This window comes from Pundamilia nyererei, unplaced genomic scaffold (genome assembly GCF_000239375.1).
Source record: "Pundamilia nyererei isolate P.nyererei 1_Seehausen unplaced genomic scaffold, PunNye1.0 scaffold00041, whole genome shotgun sequence".
Classification (NCBI taxonomy): domain Eukaryota; kingdom Metazoa; phylum Chordata; class Actinopteri; order Cichliformes; family Cichlidae; genus Pundamilia; species Pundamilia nyererei.
Window position 1 is genome coordinate 1,942,267 of NW_005187442.1, and position 17,211 is coordinate 1,959,477.

The 17,211-nt window shown below is 40.9% G+C and overlaps 2 protein-coding genes across 2 annotated transcripts in view; both read right to left on the reverse strand.

Moving 5' to 3' along the window:
• Nucleotides 1-656: 656 nt before the first annotated feature.
• Nucleotides 657-11,679, reverse strand: sytl3 (synaptotagmin-like 3). Its single transcript, XM_005731090.1, has 14 exons — nt 11,511-11,679; nt 8,694-8,977; nt 7,846-8,055; nt 6,413-6,480; nt 5,425-5,476; nt 5,258-5,324; nt 5,093-5,165; nt 4,557-4,684; nt 4,109-4,231; nt 3,745-3,911; nt 3,536-3,632; nt 2,820-2,990; nt 2,654-2,710; nt 657-1,668 (listed from the first exon to the last, which is right to left on the reverse strand). The coding sequence occupies exons 2-13, from the start codon at nt 8,789-8,791 to the stop codon at nt 2,678-2,680; spliced, it is 1,287 nt and encodes a 428-aa protein (XP_005731147.1). The 5' UTR covers nt 8,792-8,977; nt 11,511-11,679; the 3' UTR covers nt 657-1,668; nt 2,654-2,677.
• Nucleotides 11,680-11,770: 91 nt separating this feature from the next.
• Nucleotides 11,771-17,211, reverse strand: part of enpp1 (ectonucleotide pyrophosphatase/phosphodiesterase 1) — a 40,232-nt gene continuing 34,791 nt past the window's right edge. Inside the window, exons 21-23 of the mRNA XM_005731091.1 lie at nt 17,017-17,149; nt 13,634-13,778; nt 11,771-13,499 (exon numbers count right to left, since the gene is read on the reverse strand). Of these exons, the coding sequence (XP_005731148.1) occupies nt 13,347-13,499; nt 13,634-13,778; nt 17,017-17,149 (431 nt within the window). The 3' untranslated portion in view covers nt 11,771-13,346. The remainder of the gene's footprint in view (nt 13,500-13,633; nt 13,779-17,016; nt 17,150-17,211) is intronic.

The window sequence follows — 17,211 nt, forward strand, 5'->3', positions numbered from 1 at the left end:
AACAACGACTGCTGGGCACTGATGATAATAGCTTTGTCAGGCCTTGGCATTACAAAGCCAAACTGTATGAAAAGGTAGTCCATAGACTTGGGACTGGTTCTGGCTTGGGATGTTGTGAGATTGATGTTTGTGTTTTTGAATAAAAGAACTCACCAGATGTTCAATGAATTGAAAATGAAACTTGATGCAGAAATTTCCTTTCAAGATGAGCTCTAAAATGAAGTCAGACACGCTAAATGCTTCCCAAAAAGTAGAGCTTTATATTTATAATATCAGCATGTCAGGACTCTCTCACGTTGTTTTGATTCATATTCAGATACTTTTATTTTTACAAAAGCAATTCAGTGTGACAGAAAAATAAATAAAATGACAAAAAACGAAAACAGACATGCACGTGGAAGCTGATCGACTTATTATCTGACAGCTATACTACACATACACTGTAAATAGTTGAATGCTAAATGAGCGTCTTAAAGTGCTGGATGTAAACAAAAATAAATAAATAAATAAATAAATAAATACAATGAGTCTGTAAGCGGCCTGTGCCGCTGCTGGCGTCAATTTCTCCACCTGTTGACGCAGGCGAGCTGACGTCACGCTTAACCTGGTGAGCCTCCAGTTGCCATGGTGAGCCGGGAGAACGCGGAGTCAACAGAATTCCAGGTCAGTGACATCACTGCTCCCGGCACAGAAACCGCCTTATTCCTTCTCTTCTTCTGCTGCTGCTTTCCCACGCCGCGTCCACAGAGACAAGAAACGTGTCTTTGTACTCGAAGAGCCGCTGTGTGGTGTGTCTGTGCGTGTGTGTCTGAAGCAACTCAAACCGCTTCCGCTCCACCGCCGGGTGTGGCTCCAGATTTCATTTGTCAGTAACGTTAGCTTAGCGTCTCTTCCACTAATTTTATTTGCATGGACGTTTTGTTGCTGCTCTCCTCTGACAGAAGAACATCGCATTAACGGGGAAAATGGGTCTGAACGGATCGACGAATGTCAGCAGAGAGGCCTTGAACGGAAGTGGCATCACTTTAACTGTTTAACATTTATAAAGCAATAAAATTGTACGTGCTAGCCGTCTGCAACTATGAAGCATCCACAAGCAGTTAATAAACAAATATGTCGGTATGTTAGGTACAACCTCCATCAGGAAGCTGGCTTATCCAATCTTTCTTTAGCTTAAAACTGCAGCACAGGATATTATAAAGTAATTATTAAACAGACTTGGAGCCGATGGTTATAGACTGTAACTTGATTTTTTCAAGTTTCAAGGTGCTTAGCAGATAAAAAAAAAAAGAAACAGAAAGCTAAATAAATATAACAAGCATAAATAATGTTTCTATAAAGCAATAGATTTTTTTATAGTCTGTTCTATAATGCAAAAAAATATTAATTAATCACAACTGCTTTGCTTGAGGTGGTGTATACATTCATAACGATTGTAGATGCTTCACAGGCGGCATTAAAGTGTTTCCACAGAGGATGTTCAGAAGTGGATCTCTGCTGTTATTGTTCCATTCAAGTCCCCATTATGGTGCCTCAGAGAGGCAGGAGGTGCTTTGATCCCACAGAGTGACGTCCTGGACGAGCAGCAGTGGAGGACTTCAGTCTCCCTCTTTTTTTTAGAAATGGGCGTCTTGTGGATGAGCTCTCTGCTGGCTCCCAGTCAGACGCCTAAATGAGACACGTACATACACAAACACACGAGTTATGTAAACACTCCCTCATGCTTGTTGAACAATGTTGAACAATTACACTTGCGTTCAAAAAGTCACACACCAGAACACACATAGCACACCTGAGGCCTGCGCACACAAGGAGGCACACAGGGCCACAATGACATGTATTTACACTCTGAGTCATGTTTACACTAATGGGAAGGTGTGAAGGACGGTTAGTGGATCATTGCTATGTGGCCCAGTTTGCCTTAAAGGACAACACAAGATATCCAAAACAGATCCTCTCCTGACCCCTAGTGCCAAAATGAATGCACCTAAAAGGTTAAGGCTCTTGAAATGTGCCTTTAAAAATTGTATTAAACACAATTACAGCTCACTTAAATAAAAAAAATACATTTTTTTACTTATTTTATTTCATTTTTATTAGTAGACCCTGACCAGCCTTTTCTGAAAAGTGTTGATGACGTTCTCTTAAAATAGTGGTTTTCATAGCTCGCACCTCAGCCCACTTGATAACCACACCAGAAAACCACCTGGAGGATTTCGAACAACATGATATCACTAGCAAATAAAGTAACCTTTAGTCAGAAGAAAACTTTTATTTCAATATTAAATCATTTATATTTGACATATATTAAAATATTTGTTCTGGGGAAACTGGCAAAGATGAGTGTAGGTGTGAGTGTAAGTGGGTTGCAGGCCAAAGCAGCTTTAATATTGCCCTATATGATTTAATTTGCCAATTTAAATGAATAAAAAGGTATCAGGTGACACAGATCAGCTGATCTGATAGGTTTACCCTTGTGCTCGACTATGTGACCTCAAACTCACGTACATACACCTTGTAAATTACAGCGTTCAGAATCACTGTCCCACTTGTACTACACCACCTACTACGTATGAACTAAAAAACACATGAACTACACAAGCCTGACGAAAACAAAGCGCTAGACAGACATTTAAGCAAGCTACAAACTCACCATGACTCCGGCCAGTGGTTCTCATCACTCCTGATCACCTCCGTTTTGTCTTTCAGGCTGAAGGACACAGGAAGGAGATTTTATAGAAAACCACTTCCATATCAGCCATACGGGCAAAAGTCTTCAGCAATAATAAACAAATCTTTTCTGCCGTGCTCCATTTTACCTTCGGACACAGTGGATACCAGTTAAAGCACTGGAATGCCTTGTCTTCAAATCTCCAGCCGTCCAGAGGGATGAGGACTTCACCAAGAAAAACTTTCCTTTTCAGGGTACCTGAATGCCACACAGTCGCCTGTAGCCTCTTTCCAATGAGCATGTTGCGCTGTATGCCATACTGTGAAAAACATTTAAATTTTAGTGAATGCTGTTTACGTTCACAACATTTATTAAAATGTTTTCTTTAAACAATGATTAAGCACATGAGTTTATGGTCTCAGGGCCTAGTTTTGAGTGTTATAGAGCAGCGGATGATATTATTTTTGTAAAATTGAATCAGAGTCAGAAAGGGAGTTAGCCGGGGTACCATGGAGTGTCCCCCAGTTTTAAGTTCTTGCTCTTTATTTCTGGCTTTAAAACACCCAGATGACTGTAGTGAAAAGGCTCAGCTCAAGTCTTCACAGCAGGACTTTACATCAATTACTGAGCGACGTCACAGTGGCTATATCCATCTTTTATATACAGACTATGATGGCATCTCAGATTAGATCATATTTTTGATGCACCAGATAAAAAACTTTCAAAGGAAGAATTTACTGCCCATGAAATCAATAATTTTGTTTCTATAAGTCATGAGCATGCATATGTGCATGCTGCAAGTTTTATTAAACTGATGACACATAGAGACATCCAAAAATAGCTGAAGAGGTTCTTTGTTTTTACCTTCAAAACTTCATTGTAAACCGGATCAGTCGTGTTCTTCTTCACTGACGTCTTCAGTTTGCAGCTCTTGTCCGGCAGCACGTAGATTTTCACGTATCTGTGCAGCAGAATAGAAAATAAAAAAATGCTGTTGAAGCTTTGATGGAAAATCACAGGAAATGCGCTCTGCCTCTTTGTGTTGCACAGAGTGACATCAAACGTGTCCTTACGGGTGACACTTCCTCTTCTTGCTGTCTCCGTAGGACAGGTTTCTGCAGGTGCCGACTGTGATCTCCAGACGGGAGGTGTTGGTGTTGAAGGCCAGAGCCAGCTCCAGTTCTCCGGTCACAGAAACGCTCTCAAAGCCCAACTCTGTGCTGGTGCTGCTGCAGCTGCCCTGAGGGAGCCAAATACAGGTTATAGCATCAATTTTACACTTCAGAGGAAAAGGATGAGAGAGGTGTGAGAGAGGATAATTATAAGAGGGGATTTTGTGATCAGGGCTGTTATTTCTGAATATTTTAACCACCGGATGTTGTTTGGGGATTTTATTCAAATTTTTTTTTTTTTTTATGAAAATCAGCTGTGACTTACTCTCTTCCCTTCAGAGTACTCAGAACCGAATGAGGTCTCGTCCTCTGCCCCGGTGGAGGAGCCCTCCTGGTCGCTGTCTTTGCTTTTCTTGAACAGGTTTGGAAGACTTGGGACTTTGAAGAGCTGCACAAAGAAAGAGAGTCATTTTCTTTACTCTGCTTTTGAACTTTTTTATATGATATAAAACTAGAAAACATCAAGGAGCAGTTTAGGCACAAAAAGCAAAAAGTCGCACTCTCTCTCAGATTTGAGGTTGCTGATGTTATTCCCTGTCATCACCAGCAGGTGCTGCTAAAGGCCCTGAATCAGTTCCCCGTTTTATCTGTGATTTCCCGCTTCCACTCTCAGGCCCAAATATGTGCTCTGCAAAAACACTTTCACTTGCAGCAGAAGCAGCGCTACCACCACAAACTCGACTTGAGTTCAGTGATTGATGCGTTCGACCTACCGTGCTCGATTTGTTTATGTCTGTGTCGGACAGGCTCTTTTGGGTGGAGTGGGTAAAGCTCGAGCCTCTCCATCTGTTGTCGACCTTCAGCAGATCTTCACGGACGTCGTTTTGAGAATTGGAAATCTCTGCAAAGGGAAATGTAAGAAAAGCACAACCCAGTAAATGCCTGTTTACTGGAAAACAAATTTAACGAAGAGGTGCATCCTGTGCTCGGACAAACAACGCTGCTCAAAGAGCTGTGCGTGCGTGGCGGTGTTATCTCCTGCATCATCTAAAGCCTCTTTTGCTGATGCAGTAGGTGTCATGAGCTCACGAGGCTTTTTTTTTCTTCTAAATTATCTCTGGTGAATTTCCTTTGTGGTTATTACTGTGCGTATATTGAGCTCATGATCAGAGTGTGTTTGATAACATCCACAGGAAGTGATGCTACTAATTTCGAAGCAACAATTTCTCACAACTGCACACTGAGAGTATCTGTTGTGTGTTGCACTTTGCAATGCTGACCGCTGGGCCGAGGTTGAACAACGACTTACTTTTAATGTGACTCGTGAAGGAAACCATTAGATTTTCCACAGATTTGGTGAAAGGCTTTGAGTTTTTCCAATCCTGCAGATCAAAAAAAGTAATAATGATTAATCACTTTATACATGTTTCATTTTAACTTGTAAAAAAAATGGGAAAAGAAAATAATACTTTACCCCAGATCTGCTCAGGAAGTGATAATCCAAGTGAGGTGGAGGAGTGGGAGGCACAATGGATATATGACTGCGAAGATACACGAGTCAAAAAATGTAATTTTACAACCACATCGGGACAGAGACTTAACCTGATGTAGAAAAATAAACACTTAGAAGGTAAATAATACCTCAGCACATTGTAGGTCTTCAGTAGATTCTCCCCAACCGTCTCATATTTGTCTGAAAGGACATCAGGAAGGAACAGAAAACCATTTAAATATCCTTAATAGTTAAGTGTTATGATGCCTAGCCACACTATGAACTGAACACATAAAGCCAGCAACATAAAACAACTGCGTTCATTCATATTTTATGAGTCAGTGTAGCTGAACAAGCGTGCATTAATATTGAATAATGATTTATATTTAAAAAAGGAAAAGCAGCTGTGTATGCAGCATGCAAGCGATCCTCTATACTTATTTACAGCTGCTGCCAGTTTAATGTCTACAAGTTCAGAACATATGATAACCATGAGAATATTTGAATCTCTCCCTTTTTAAATTAATGTTCTCAGGATTGTAACTCAAGGAGGCGACCTGTGCTGTTTACTGAACATCAGAGCTGTGAGCTCTAACTTGTGATTGACGGTCATGTTAAACTCTATCTGGAGGGTTGCTGTCGGACGAGCAGACTCTATCTCTATCAGTTGCAAAAGCAGCAAGTGTACTCATAACTTCCTTAGTCTCTTAGGGATGTGAGACAGCAGTCCCAGTTCAGAATTGCAAGCCAACAAGTTGGAGTAAGAAGCTGCAGGTTGGGTCAGTGATCATTCCTGTGTTTGATACTCAATAATAATGTTATTAGGAGTTTTGGTGACTCCTCTGGGCCCTTTTTTATTTCTCTTTTATTTGGTTAGCTTTAGTTTTATGTTGAAACGACAGTGTTCTGGAGTGTAATGAAATAATGCCGAACAGTATCGTGGCATCTCTGCTGCTCTGACACTCAAACTGAATTTCAGATTTGATTGTTGTTTGCCCTGCACACTGTCTGAAGATGTAGCGCTAAAAATCAGAGATAAAAAAAAGGATGTGCAGACCAGAGATGGGGGAAGTTACCCCCACACCCTGCAAATCACACCCTATGTGTATGCATGCAGTTTGAGTTTTGCATACAAACCTGTGGTGACTGGAAATTTCTTTGACTTTTCTTCTAGAAACCATTCTCCGGACTTGATTTTTACATCCCTGTGAAGAGGAAGAGCGCCGTGATGAGCAGGTAGAAATGACAAGACGGCCACAATCAATAAAACTGCAACTGCAACATCTTCATTTCTCTTTTGAATTTAGCTTTAGTTTGACAAATGTATCTTCGTTCTTTCACAGATAATTAAAGTAGTAAAAGAACAGTTACATCCTTTTCTGAAAGACAAGGCGTAGGTTTCGGAGAAAAACATGCCCCCTCAGTATTCAGGACAAATCATCTATAAACGTGGACACATTTTTACACATGTAAAATACCCACACTGAAAATGAAGAGGCCAAAAATACGTGTAGGAAATACACCTAATCCAAATTTCACTTTTCAGAGATGCTATCTGCATATTTCAAATGTTTATGACAGAGTTCATATAGGGGAAGGGAAGGGGAAGTTTTAAAGAAGCGACAGGATGTGTTAAAATATCTCGTCCCATCTTAACAAGCTAATTAGTGTCACAGCTATTTTAAATAGGACTTGGGACACTTTAAAAGTTATTAGAATAGTTTGTGGTTGATTACCAAACAGCTGGAATGTTGATGATTAATTAAAACAGCAACACTTGACCTGAAACTCATGTTAAAGTTGTAGATTTAATGTAGGTATCAATCAGTCTGAGCGCAGACCTTGTTATTATCGGTTTTCACTCATTATCATTTCCTTCATAAATCTGCTCAACAGAATAATTACCCACATTTTTATGGAGTTGGAGTTCATCTACTCTTGCTTTGGTTAGTCGGCTCTTGAGGGATTTATTTCAATCATGTTGCTTTAGTGTCCTTGACACAATTTCCTCTTTTTTTGTAGCAATCGGTGCCTTTTAAACTGCAAGTCAGTCTTTACATCATGTTCCTGCAACTGAGGAGGGGGGTTTCAGTCTTTACGTGAAGCTGCTGACTGGAGAAACTGCAGTTTAACAGGGGTGTAGCTAAATCTAGGCTCTTAGTGGTTTGGTCCACTGTCCCCTATTCCCTAATGCCTTTACTTTGAAGGGGAATCTTATACTGTTACGGGGAACGTTTTATGGATGCGGGAAGTCCGTCCACAATTAAATTAGTGTTCTAAATCATTGAATTATCAAATAATTGATCAGGTTTTTATTTCTAATGTCATTTTCTGATCTCCCACGGAGTGTTTAACCATTTCATTGGATAGTTCAGCACGACGACGAGCTCTCTCAAAAGTACACAAACAGAGTAAAAGTGAAAGTGTGAGATTTGAGCCTCAGTTACAGTAACCTTCAGTCAGTCACTGCTGGGCTTTACACACGCACAGTCATTCAGTGCTTGATTTGAGCCTCGCTGAGTCACACATTTCAACCCTCTGTACAGCAGGCTCGCTGGTGGCCTCCCTACCTGTATGCGTGGCAGACCGTGCACTTCCAGATCGCTGCTCCCACACGACACTTGTTGCAGATGCGGTGGCTGCAGCCGCGGCAGACTGCGCCAGAGTTCCAGAACTTTCCCAGCGGCCTCTGGCAGCGGGCGCAGGTCCGCTCGCCGTACTGCCGGGCATAGCTCTTTGCACCCTTCCTTCGGAGCTCCTGCAGGTCGTATTTCATCCTCCTGAGTATAGGGAGAACCACAGAGAGCTTTAACTGCGAGATTCACAGACATTTCTCTTCTGACAATAATGAACAGTTTTTTTAGAACATTTTAATATTTTAAACATCCTTCAGAAATGCATCACTCTGTTATAGATGCTCAACATAAAGCCAGCAGATAAAAATTTCTTCTGGATATAAAAACTGAAGAACAGTATGGTTTTTAAAAAGTATGCCCTTATATGGGGACAATGGGGACATATGGGGTTTCTTTGAGAGCGTAACACAAAGTTACCATAGTTAAACAAGGCTTTATAACACTTTATTGAGCAGAATTAAGTGTCAGCTGCAAAAAAACAAAACAAAAAACCCCCAAAACCAACAAGATTTAAAGTCCCCGTGTGAGAAGAAGGTTCTTTCTTTATTTTACGGCACAGTATGAACTTCTGATATCACACTCATGTCTGTATGTTAAGTATGAAACTACTAACAGTTCAGATTTGTAACAGGTAACATCTCTGAAACGGGTTTTGTTTTCAGAAGAATCATATTTTCGCTTTCACGTAATCAATATAAGAGCAGTCGGCCCTGCCTCCTTCCAGCATCCCTAAAAATCTAATTTCATCCCAGCACCTATTAACACTGTTTGAAATGACCCACCTGATCCTGTCTTCTTCGATTGCTCGCATCTGTTTATCTCTCCGAAGAACCTCCAGGATGCTCTCTCTCTCCATAACTTGAAGCAAACTTAAATCCATGTTTTTGAATTAAAAAAGAAAGAAATACTGGTTCAGGTCTTCTGTCACTGTCACAGGTCCTGCTCTCTCTGTCTCTCCTCTCTGCTTCACCGTTTTCTTTTTTCACTCCTGTCTCCTCCTCCTCTCCTCTTTAGTCCTCCCCCTCACTGGGCCCAACCCTCAGATCGTCTCTTTCGTCTTCTGGAACTGAAAGATTAAAATAAGGGAGATAGCAAGGTTATTTCGCGAGCAGCGGAGATTCCCCTTTCCACATCAGAAAGCTACTTGTAGTATTTCTACTTGAATGATTTAAAATAACCTTCTTATCTCCAAGAATACCCGGGATGACGTAAATAGTTGCTCGGCGGCACAGGATGTCATGAAAAAATGACATGTCCAGATCTGTGATGATCAGTTACCCCTCATTTCCCCTCATGCTGCTCATGTCCTCACAGACCTCCGCTGTGTTAAACCACCGCTGCTTCCTCAGCTGCAGGAAGAGCAGCGATGCTTCACTGATGGCAGGGCAACAGCAAAACAAACCAAATGCCAACCCTGTGCATTATTGATGGCTGACGTGCACCCGTGGCCCAGTTTCTTTTTCTTTTTTGTTTTTATTATTAGATCAATAGCTCTGTTTCATGTTTTACTTCAAAAGAAGTCACTTGACAGTCCTTGGAAATAAGCTCATCCACTGGTTTGAGGTTTACAACAGAAGATCAGCTGTGTGTGTTTGTGAAGAAGCTAGAATATCTTGAACACATCTCATGTCTTGTATTTTCTTGGCTTACTGAAAATGTTCAGTTTGCATAACATTGCATGTAGAGTTGTGACTGTGTTACTTACCACAAACAGTCATCATACAATTTAACAGATGTAGCTGTGAACTGGCTTGAAAGTCACACATGGATCTTATTTTTTGTTTTTTAATCCTTAGTTATTTTTAATCACTGCCTCTCTTCCACAGCTTGTCTCTTCTCCCTCCCCTCACCCCCAGCTAGTCAAATGGTTGCCCCTCCTTGAACCTAGCTCTGCTTGAAGTGGAGCTTTTCCTTTCCACTGTCGCCAAGGGGTCAAAGGCGGTTGTTATTGTAGATTCTTTACACTACAATTTAAAGCACATTGAGACGACTGCTGTTGTGATTTGGCGCTGTGTAAACAAAACTGAACTGAATTGCTTGCATGCCTGACCCCACAGCTGGGTGTGTGGTCAGTTTATAAGGAGGGTCAATCAGCAACGTGGGAGGAAGTAAAGGAGAAAGCTGATTCTTTAATATCTCATTCATTTGGAAGACGTCATTCCCGAGCGCTTAACATCTCAATCTGGACTGAGACCATTTTCCTTCCCGGCAGCACACAGGCGTGGGGAGCAGAGGGGAAATGGCCTGTCGAAGAGCTGGATGTCAAACTGTGTTAACAGATAAGGCCCGTCGTTGTCACTAAACAGAGCTGCCAGGAGGCTGAAGAAAACAGTCAGTGCTAGTAATAATTAGGCCTCACGGCTCAGAGAGGGGCACGGCTGTTATCTGTCCTCTGCTTACGTGCTCTGTGCCGCTCTTGAGCTCTAAATACCAGGCGAGGCAACAAGTTGCACACTTAAAAACTACTAGTAGCAGATTCCTCATTCGAAGAGTAGCTCAGTTTACAGATGATCGTCTTCGTTATCACAATAATGCAAGCACACTCATCTCAGACTCGCCTCTACGATGCAAAGGGGCCATAATGATTCAGGCTTTGCGTGGTTTAGTGGTTAGCGCTTTAACATCCGAGAAGAGAGCGAGGAGGATTGTATCAGGCCACCACAGCAATGACAGTAAAAAGGGCACTTGACTAATTTCATTGAGACCTACATATAGCATATCGTGAGAAACCCCAAGGCGGTCACGTGGTCTCTGACACACTTCCCACCCAGATGAGGGGCTTCCAGGAAGGCTTCAGTGACAGCATGCAAACTCTGCCCTTAAAGCCAGAAGCGTCTGCAGCAAGTGAATTCCAAATAAAAACCTCACAGCTGCTTTTTCATGCTTGCAACCCACAGTGACTGACAATAGAAACTATGTCAGGTACACATTTTTAAAAATGACCCATCTAACAAAACTCGCTCACGTCACAAAACCTTGCTGTGAGGTGACACAGACTCCCAAAATACTTTCCAGGAAATTATGTGCATGTTATCGAGCTGCGTGTATATTTAAACTAAACTTATCATCTTCATGCAGTTCATCACAGCAACTGAAAAAAAAAAAAGCTCAGAAAAGCTGGCGTCATCTTTCTGCATTTCCTTTGCAAGAGACGTGCCCTCTGCTTCAGTTTGAGCCGGATTTGAAAACTTTCATATAAGAGTTAAAATAAAGAAACTACTGACTCAAGGTACACTTGAAAATATGAATGCCAGATGAAGTAATAAAACATTTGAAGTCATACAGATTGATCATCATAAGAAGAGCATGCAGTAGACCTTATTCAGCCAGCTCAGCAATTCAACAACTGAATGGCGGACTTCACAGAAAGATTTTACACAACAAAATTTTTTTTTTTCTTTCTCAATGACTAAAGATGCAGTGAGACAACTTGTACCCTCTTCTTGCCAAACCATCAACCGACACTTGAGAAAAGCATTGTGACAACTGCACCAGCCTTGCAACAACCTCAAATGGAAAGTAGGCTCAGGTTTTCTGACATGAGAATTGGGTCACCTCAGAGTTTACGAGGTGCAGAGCTGAAAGCTGCAAGATCTTACCTTCTGGCTTCTTGCGCTGCCGGAGTGGTCAGCCTGAGGAAGTGGCAGACTTTAAGCACATAGGGTAACGTACTTCCTTCCTTTTCACATGTACATGTACAGCTTCAACCTGAAGGAGACTTGAAGAGCAACTGCTGCTTCCCTCGCTCTACATGACGCTGTAACTGCAATCGTGTGAAGCGAAAGTGATTTGTGCACCTTGAATCTTGGCTGATAAAAGGTCATAAACAAAAGGAAACAAGTCACAAGCTCAATGTGGAAGTTTGTTTTTTATATGAAATTTTTCATGTGTGAAAAACTGCAGCAACCAATAGAAAAGGCTTGGTATACATGAAATCTATATGACTTCATATACGAGCAGTACGCGAAGATGAAAAATCAAAGACTGAATAATGATTTTGCTGATCCACACATTCAGATGCACACAGTCACGGACGGATTAATGAACTGAGCTCACACAGCTTCTCTTCATCTCCAACTAAACGCTGAAGTTTAGCGGCTGCCTGAAAATTCAGGCAGCCGCGGAGGAACAAAATGACAACAGAGATGTAAAATCACTCCAATGAGGTTACAAAATGGAACGAAAGACACAAAACAACCAGAAAGAGTCCGAAAAAAGACAGAATAGAAACAAAATCTTAAATAATTCTCCAGATCTGCATTTTTCTTATCTGTAAAGAAGAAAAAACATCAGTAATTTCTGTTTACCACCAACACCGAGCACCAGAATAATAATAAAAAGCAGTTTACTCGAATGATCCTTAAACATTACAGCTTTCACCAGACTTGCTTTACCCCTGTGAGGTGTAAGTTACGCTCATGATCTTCAAGGACTTTTTTAGGAGATCAATTTTCTGAAGTCTTGATTGTTCAGGGTTACAGCTGCCTCACGTGATCAACAGTTATTACAGCTTCACATCTGCTGCTTCTAGAAGAAGGTACATCAGGCTGCTCTCTTATAAAAGCCTCGCCAGGGTGGATGGATCACCATGTTGAATTTGGCAAAGATTTTATGCTGGATACCCTTTATCTGGGCTTGGGACCGGTGCTAGCTTGTGACTATGCGAATGTGTTAACCACAAGACCGCACACTACACAGTTCACATGACCTATGATATATTTAGCTGCTATTTTAGTATAAAACACCAGGGATCCTTGCTAAATGTAAACTTTGCTTTCAGTGTTCTTTGCAGTTGCTTTATGTCTCTCTGTGTTGGAGAAAGAAAAGGCTTTTACGTGTCTGAGCCCAGACTGGCTCAAACGTGTCTCATACAGTAATCCTTCCAAGCATACAGCATAGGCGCACATTTAAAAGCTGAATAATTCATTCATTTTACAAAAAATACCAATGGGTGTAAAAAGAAAAGAAACACATACAAAAAAGAAGGGCAAAACATATTCATGCTAGATGTTTTTCCAGCTGCTGCAGACAGCTCCCCTGATGTGTGGCAAGCTTCACTCAACATAAACAGTTCTTCCATCAATAAAAACTCTCTTTTCCCTTTAGTTTTATTCCAGTTTTCCAATCTGGAAATGGGAACCCGGAAATACTTTGGAATCATTTTATTAGATGTGATGGTGTCTTTAAGCTCCATTCATTATTTACTTATTTATTTGCACACAATCAAAATCAATAAAAATGTCTTTTAAAAATGTCACTTCAAATAATGGATGGAGCTTAAGAATGAGTTCAGTCTGAAATGAGGGAAGTCTATAAGTAAAGCATCTGTTAAACCCACAGTTATCGGGTTAACCGTTTGTCCGTGTGGGCAGACATCTGCACACCAATATGGCTTCCTCTGCCAGTTAAAGCTTCACTCAATAAAGTCTGTGAGTTTAATAAGTGTGTAGAAATGTCTTCATCCGCAGTGTCTCTTCCACTGATAACCTGTCGTGGTAGAAGCTGAGTCCGGTAAGGAGCTCAATGTCTCGCACTCGAGCGGTGTGGAGCTTCAGCCAGTCTTCCACCCACGTCAAGTCTGTCCCATTCTGAAGAAAAGCAGAAAGTGGGGGAGGCGTATATTAAAATTATGCAGTATTAAGAAGGGTCTGACAGCAGGTTTCCACAGAGGCAGACTGAAATAGACTGTGCAGAAACATGTGGGACGAATGGTGTTACTCACAGCGCAGCTCTCTGTGTGGTCGGGCCTGTGGGGCATGATGAAGGACCTGGCCTGGAGTGGACCTGCACAGTTCAGAGGGCCAAAGGTCGAATCCCCGCAGCTGGTCAGGATCACAAAGAAATGTGTCGGGATGGGAGCCTCGTTCCTGCAGAGATGAGAGATCACACGTAATCAAAGTGCTGCAATGGAAAAATTGAATACCTCAGTTATAAAGCCTCAGGTTAAAAAATAACCATCGGGTGTATTTTAAGTCCGATTTCTCTCATTTTACATCTGAATAGATTTTGGCATAAAAAAACATGGAAGGATGGGTCCATCTTACTTCATTTCAAGAGTTCAGTGTCTTGGCGGTGTAATGATGAAGGGGATATTTTTTGGCACACTTTGAGTATCAACTGACAGAAGTTCTCACTCCCAAAGCATAACATTTTACGCTAGGTGACAAATCGTCGGTATATTATGCTTTCGGCCACCTAACGCGTCTACACATGTACGTGTATTTGACTTTAATCTAACACGATTAAGGTGGTGGTGAACGTTAGGGATAAGGTTATGATTAGGGCTGGAATACATGGCTGAAATGTGTGTTATTGCGGGAGCGTCGTTCTATTCAATTTCATCCACAATCCGGCGCGTAGCATAGGAATGCGGAAGGTCACCTTTCGCGTTCCCATGGAACGCCTCGGGACGTGACAATTCGTCAGTATATTACGTGTTGCGGGTGAGAACGAGCTGCAACTGAGCAATGTTTAAACACCACAGCCTACCCGAGTATTGTTGCAGACCATAGCCATACTTTATGATCACAGTGTACTATCTTCTGTTGGCTGCTTCCAGCAGATCAACTCAAACTGGTTTCCTGATCATCACCTTGAGTTCACTATACTCAAATGGCCTCCACAGTCATCAGATTTCAATGCAGTAAAGAACCTTTATGATGTGGTGGAACGGGAGATTCACATCTCTGACCTTTTTAGGTTCTGAAGGACATTTCACCTTTTATTTGAAAACTGAAGGAATCTTTCTCAAGAAGCCTTTTTGGATGAACTGGCTTCAACTCAAGTGCTCAAGACTTCTTAAGAATTGTCTGCATGTTGTATAACAAACAGTCACAAAGCAACCCACCAAACGTCATCCAACTCTCATTGTTTCCAAATCTTGATCTGAGTATAGGAGTATATGACATCACATGTTCCAGCCAGCATGAAGTATTTAAGCAAAAACCGAGAGCTATTAAAGGGGAATAGCCAAATTTAGTTCGGCTGCAATGTGTGCTACTGCGTGAGCTATGAGTAACCCTCAATGTAACCCATGGGTTTCTCAAACACTTTCTCAAGGTCTTTTGAGTTTTTGGACAATTGTGCATGTGAAGGCTGCATCAATTCTTTAATTCAAACAAAAACGATGCAATGAGTTCATTTATGCACTTAAATTAACATCACTGGGGGGTTGGGTGGAGTGAGGGTGGGGTGTATTGAACCAGTGCACAAAGCTAATGTGCAAAATGAGCGCGTCAGCCTTTAGGCACATTAGGTATAATATGCATATACTGAGACATACAGATAAAATATATTATAAAAATTCAGTAACTTAAGCATATGGCCAACACAATGCATATACATATTTTGTTATATATATAAAAAACACAACTTTTAAGAGTCTACACTGTTTCTTCATTTTCTGAAACTCTACAACTATTTCTTAGTTTGGAAGAGAAAAAACTGGAGACGTTTGAAACCCACGTTTGCTTATCAGTCACTACATGTCCTCCTCCGAAATTATCATTCTCTTATCACAAACCCTTCTGCAGAAGAAAAAGGATACCTGATTAGTTTACCATTAAATAACAGCTCAGAGGGATTACTGACATTGTGTTCAATGCTAACAGCTAATGCACCATTACATGCAGGAGGCATTCCTGGTGTACACAAACAGTCATGCAATCTTCATTTTCAGATGCGTTCCAATGGACATATAAGCTAGGATATTTTGTTTGGCCTTCCTTTGGACAGGAGGCAGGAAGGGCAGAGCTTGAGTTAAGCCACGTGCAAATGTTCTACCAAAACTACCAGGGATGTTTATGTAATACATTGCATTTTAACATCAAAAATTTAGTCTGGATAAAGCCTGAATGTAGTTTGTAAACCCTGGAAATTAATGTCTACAGCAGCACAGGTATTGCATCACTTTAGAATTCCCCATCAGATCTCATCTAATTGAGTGTGCTCAGCTGCCTGGACACTGATAGTCAGTTTTACACATGAACTATGTGCTGTGTTTCTTAGATTTTATCTGAGTACCGGTTTATCTTGCGATGGCTTTCTGACATTTTATTTAATTATTTGTTAATACTTTTGCTGTGTGGATCCATATAAACATTAAATGTCTGGTGAATGTTCTCAGTTTGAGGACACAACAGTGAGACTCAGTTTGGTTTGGGAGAGGGAGCTGCCTCAGGCAGAAAACAGAATGACAATTTTTTAGTAGGAAGCTGGGAAATGACTAATTAGTGGTGTTGGGTGTAACTCATTCTAAAGTAGAGCACTAATCTGCAATTAATCTGTAATCAAATTACATTTTTCTGCTTTGTTTGCTTGCTTGTTCTTCATATGTCTGCATGACTGGTGAAAAAAGTAGAAAAAAACAAAACAGAAATAGGAAAAAAAGGCCAAAAACAAACCAAAGGTGTCCTTTTCCTGCACGTCAGCTACCTGAACCTGACCTAAATTGCTTGGAGGGTGAAGTAAAAATAAATAGTGGGCTCTCCAACTTCTGATTAGTGGCGATTAATTTAATTTTTATTATGCAGAAGGACAAGAACATGATGGTAAAGTGCAAACTGTGTCCAGAAGCATCCACAGTTAAATAACATAACACACTTTATGTGTGTGCCCTCATTAGAATATGGATTTGTAACACATTGCTCACATGCACCTCACTCAGGAAATACAAAAATCAAAATTGTTGTTCATGTGTGAAGATGAATATTGTACTAATGTTCTCACTATTAGAAATCCTTCTTGATTTGCTTCAGACCTGCTGTGTCTGCTAGAGGAATAAATGAAAATGTCTACATAAGCATTTTTGCAACACAGTTACTTTCTTAAGAACTAACTTCAAAACGAAACTGAAGTTGCAGTTTTCTTTGGAAATCTTTCTTCTTTGGATTTACGTCAAGGCCAAATGGAGACTCTTAAAAGTGAGTCACCACTTAAGTCTTTTTTTAATAACACCTAATAAGCAGTTGTAAAGCACAATAAATGAAAAAGGCTGAATTTAATCAGACCATTAAACTGTCAACATAAAAATATGCAGCTTCTGACAACCAAATGACTGAACTGCACAGTGTAGCAACAGTAAATGTTACTTTGCTTCTGTCTTACCCTGATATCTTTTTTAATTCATCGACGTGTCCATCATAGTCTTTATCGAATATTGGCCCGCTCATGACGTTGACTCCGTTCAGCTGCTGTGAATATTTTGGGAGGAAGACGTCATGGAAATGCGTCCAAACGGCTGGGAAAATACACACAAAAAAAGCTTTAAGTGCTCCACTGTGTTGTACAGAAACATCACTT

Coding starts and splice junctions, on each gene's coding strand:
- sytl3 (XM_005731090.1), bottom strand. CDS start 8,791: ATGGATTTAAGTTTGCTTCAAGTTATGGAGAGAGAGAGCATCCTGGAG. Junction 3,912..4,108: donor AGTACTCTGAAGGGAAGAGA/GTAAGTCACAGC, acceptor TGGCTCCCTCAG/GGCAGCTGCAGCAGCACCAG. Junction 3,633..3,744: donor AAGAAGAGGAAGTGTCACCC/GTAAGGACACGT, acceptor TCTGCTGCACAG/ATACGTGAAAATCTACGTGC.